The sequence below is a fragment of the Ammodytes marinus genome (assembly GCF_949987685.1).
Source record: "Ammodytes marinus genome assembly, contig: scaffold_295, whole genome shotgun sequence".
NCBI lineage: Eukaryota > Metazoa > Chordata > Actinopteri > Uranoscopiformes > Ammodytidae > Ammodytes > Ammodytes marinus.
Window position 1 is genome coordinate 20001 of NW_027648270.1, and position 5000 is coordinate 25000.

General features: G+C 41.0%; 1 protein-coding gene across 1 annotated transcript in view; it reads right to left on the minus strand.

Annotated features, from left to right (window-relative positions):
• The window catches only part of LOC307270838 (myocyte-specific enhancer factor 2D homolog), a gene marked incomplete at both ends in the record, with an annotated part of 15391 nt that overhangs the window by 9464 nt on the left and 927 nt on the right, over positions 1 to 5000 (minus strand). Inside the window, one exon of the mRNA XM_080054723.1 lies at positions 4720 to 4863. Coding sequence (XP_079910849.1) covers positions 4720 to 4863 — 144 coding nt within the window. The remainder of the gene's footprint in view (positions 1 to 4719; positions 4864 to 5000) is intronic.

A 5000-nucleotide genomic window follows, 5' to 3' on the forward strand; every position in this document is an offset into this window, starting at 1 on the left:
GAGAGGGAGAGAGAGTCCTGTTGAGGTCTTATTTGTTTGTTTACCCGATTATGAGTGACTACTATGAATTCATTAAATCTGCCTGTGCTCCTGTCCAAATGTAAAAGGTCAAACAACACATTTTTTTTACGACGTGTCTCATCGAATTGTGTCTCCAAGTTAAACCGATGAAAAAAAAGGAACTAGGTTGGACATGAAAAGTGACTTATAGCCACACACACACACACACACACACCCACACCCACACCCACACACACGCGCACGCACACACACCCACACACGCGCACGCACACACACACACACACACACACAGCATCAAATGAACAATTTTATTTTTTCAATTTGTTGACTAACTGCTTTCTAACTGAGCTACGTGACCGTGTCCCATCCCAAGTGACCAATCAGTGAGGCAGCAGGCAGCCAGGAAGAGAGCGAGTGTGTGTGTGTGTGTGTGTGTGTGTGTGTGTGTGTGTGTGTGTGTGTGTGTGTGTGTGTGTGTGTGTGTGTGTGTGTGTGTGTGTGTGTGTGTGTGTGTGTGTGTGTGTGTGTGAGTGTGTGTGAGGCTGTAAATTGAGTGTTGCTCATTAAGGCGACATTAATGGCATTATTGAGCTGGGAGGAAAAATGAATCAGGCAGAAATTGGCCGAGCCGTGGAGCGCTTAGGGGAGCTTTGGCAGCGCGCCAGTCGAGAGGCAAAACCTGGACAACGTTAGAAGCACACGCAGTAAGAGCACAAACGCTACACCGAGGCAGCGCTGGAAAAGCCCTACTAACCTCCTACTCATACTAAAAGCGTCCTACTCATACTAAAAGCCCTACTCGTACTAAAAGCCCTACTAACCTCCTACTCAAAGCCCTACTAACGTCCTACTCATACTAAAAGCCCTACTAACGTCCTACTCGCACTAAAAGCCCTACTAACGTCCTACTCATACTAAAAGCCCTACTAACCTCCTACTCATACTAAAAGCCCTACTAACGTCCTACTCATACTAAAGCCCTACTAACGTCCTACTCATACTAAAAGCCCTACTAACGTCCTACTCATACTAAAAGCCCTACTAACGTCCTACTCATACTAAAGCCCTACTAACGTCCTACTCATACTAAAAGCCCTACTAACCTCCTACTCAAAGCCCTACTAACGTCCTCCTCATACTCATTTTGACGTCAATTTGAGTATGTTGTAGTTGTGGATGCGAGTTTGAGTAAGCGAGAAATGCCCGGATGAGTGCTAACTTCCGGGAAGATTTTGTGTATGGATCGATAGGATACTTTTCCCACTCAACCGCCCCACAATGCATTGCGTCTTTTCAAACATGGAAGTTTTTTTTTTTTTAATTCTTTATTGCTTCTGTAAACTTCAGTCATCATCATTATCATCATTAAAATATTCTTCAAAACACAATTGTGCACAATTATTAGGCAAGTTGTATTTTTGAGGATTAATTTTAAACCTGCAGTGTGTAGAATTTTGGGTTTTATTTCCTAGCAGATTTTGTAGAAAGTAATTATAATATCCATAAGTACATTTAATTTAGTGCATAATAGCTGAATTTTTTTTCTGAATTATAATTTTTTCCCTTAGAATGGGTCTCATATATGTCCATATTTCTGCATATTTTGGACCAAGGCCTAGTGCCGCCATCTTGAAAGTGTCATAGTTGGAATGTCATCAGGTGCATTGTTTAGAATTTAGAATTGTTCTTGTCCTTGAAGGCCACTGTAGCTTCTGTTATTATTCTAAAGGGTTGGGGTTACCCAGGGAGCGTTGCATTCTAGAACTTTGTAGATGATGTCATATTACACACTGCACCTTTAATATTGAACAACTACAGTGCTCTCGGTCAATCCAAAATGTTAATGAACCTAAACCTGAATGTTTACGAAATTTGTATTTGTAAATTTTGAGTTGTTTTATTGTTCTCACTTTAACAGATGAAAATAAACCAGTGAGATGGGAACATTTTAGTTTTTTTATTTAGTTGCATAATAATTCTGCATACTAATAGTTGCCTAATAACAGCAAAACATATATATATTCTCGTAAGAAAGACAAAACCTCACTTTTACTTTCGTAAACATTCAGGTTTAGGTTCATTAACATTTTGGATTGACCGAGAGCACTGTAGTTGTTCAATAATACAATTAATCCTCAAAAATACAACTTGCCTAATAATTGTGCACACAGTGTATACTCTGTCCTTTTTTCTGATGTATTTTATGCCCTTTGCAAAGCACTATCAATGGCCTTGTGTCTGAATTGTGCCATATAATAAACCTGCCGTGCTTGTTATAGTGTTGCTAAGTATTTCACAGTTGCTGCTTTCAGCCTAGCATGCTCCGAGATTATTGATTATTACCATAGAGCGCGACTTCTGATTTCAAGGGTGTGATATCGGTTGCTATGCCAACTTTTGTGAAAGCCGGGGGTTACCTAGTTAGCGCTCCACTCCTTCTGTTGTTTATTCTTGTGCAGAAGTCAACTTTCAGAGGCTTCAGAAAACAGTCAATTAAAGTACTAAACACACACACACACACACACACACACACACACACACACACACACACACACACACACACACACACACACACACACACACACACAGAAAGGCATAAAGTACATCATGCCCTATTCTATTTTGTTGCTGCTTTTTTTTCTATTTTACTTGTATATTGCATATTTTCATGTTTCTTTCTTGGCATTCAGTCTGTGGAAAACAAAGGAAGAATTCCATTGTATGACTGAGAACATGTTTCTTATTGTGAATATGACAATAGACACTTTGAATCTTCCCTATTATTATTATATGGACACACGGTGATGTCTGGAGAATTACAAAGAAAAGGTGAAAAGGTGACGCCTGCTTCAAGGTCCTTCTCCTTATTAACACAAGACTTAATATCTATCAGCAAAGGTGGAGAAGTATGTCATTTATTTTATTTTATTTTTTTAGATATTTATTTTTCTTTGGGCATCTTTATGCTTTATTGATAGTGTAGAGACAGAGTTGAAATGGGGCAGAGAGGGGAGTGACATGCAGAGAACGACCGCGGGCTGGAATTGAAACCCGGGTCCGCTGCTGGCCGAGGCCCATGGGGGGGGGGGGACGCCCTACCAACTGAGCTAAGGGCGCCCCCGTTATTTGGTTTTCAGTGAACATTTCAAACTGTGAAAAAAATATAGGGTTCTATTTTGCGTCATAAAAATCAAGAAATGGACTTTTGATTTTGATTTGTGGTGGGAACAAGTTGAAATAGAAATAGTTTATTCAATTGCTTCAACAAGGTAATGACTGTTTTTTTTTGGGGGGGGGGCATTTTCAAGCTTTATTAGACAGTACAGAGTTGAAATGGGGAGACAGAGAGAGGAGAGGGGGGTGGATGACCTGCAGTAAAGGTCCACGGGTCAGATTTGAACCCGCGACCACTGCAACGAAGGCCGGAGCCAATATGGTACGCGCTCTATCCACTACACCACTGGAGCGCCCCAAGATAAGGACTATTTTAATAAAAAAAAGGGTTTTGAGTACAGCTTAAATTGTTGGCTAACCGATAAACAGAAATTTAATCCACAACTATTTAAAAAAACACAATTTTTAATGCGATAAACATTATTATACAGCAGTTGGTTGTGACCGAGTGATTTGATTGGACGAGAGACATTCCATGCGTTCTGAAGCAGCGCTGATATGAGCGTCCAACATCACTCTGAATGTTGTGTTTAGGTTTTTTATTTGAATTGTTGTTTGAACTAAGGCAGACATTTTGAAGATTTCACCTATAGGCACTGAAGTCTAAATAAGAAGTTGTATATACATCGCCACATTTTCATATTTATTCCGAACATTTCTGAAAAAAAACTTCTACAAAATATGATAGTTTTAAAGTCAGGAATCAACCGGTAAAGTTTCATAATGATATATCTAGGTTTTGTTGTCACTTTTTTAACGTGTATTCTATACTTGGTGTATTTTAATCTTGATGTATTTTAATCTTGATGTATATCATGCCCCTTTAAAGCACTTCTGTGAGTGGCCTTGTGTATGAATTGTGCTATAGAAATAAACCTGCGTTGCCGTGCCTTGAATCTTTTACCATATTCATCTGTAGTGTTACACCTTACACACACACACCATCAGAGAGCGATTGTGGGTAGTCATTTGGAGGGGTTGATGATTGGAAGGGGTGTGGGGGGGGGGGTGCTGTAATAGGTGAAGTGGAGATGGGTGGATGGATGGAGGGGGGGGTGGTAAAAGGCGTGTGCTCTGTGAGTAATATCAGGCCGCCAAAAAAACAAATTAAAACAGGAGGTAGAGAGGGAGAGAGAGAGAGAGGGAGAGAGAGAAAGGGAGGGAGAGAGAGGAAGGGAGAGAGAGGGGGAGAGAGAGAGGGAGAGGGAGAGAGGGGGAGAGAGGGAGAGAGAAGTAGGGAGAGAGAGAGAGGGAGGGAGGGAGAGGAAGGGAGAGAGAGAGGGAGAGAGAGAGGGAGGTAGAGATAGATAGATAGATAGATAGATAGATAAATAGATAGATAGATAGATAGATAGATAGATAGATAGATAGATAGATAGATAGATAGATAGATAGATAGATAGATAGATAGATAGATAGATAGATAGATAGATAGATGGACAGACAAAAAATAAATAAAACGGTCCGGCAGAGTGTCACACATACTGCAGTGGATTGTGGGTAGTGGGTATACACGGTACTCACTGACAGCCTATAGTTGTGCATCATTTTATCAAACTCCTCGTCAATTTTTTTGTATTTCTCTTGAGTCCGCGGGGTGAGAGCAGAGCAGGGCTGCTCGGGACGCTCCGGGCTCTCACTGTCTCCATGCTCTTTCTTGTTCAGAGACTTTAAACCCAAAAAAAAACAGACAGACAGAGGGAGGTAGAGAGAGAGAGAGATGGAGGGAGAGAGAGAGGGGGAGGGATAGAGGGAGAGAGACAGAGAGAAGGAGGTAGAGAGAGAGAGATGGAGGGAGAGAGAGA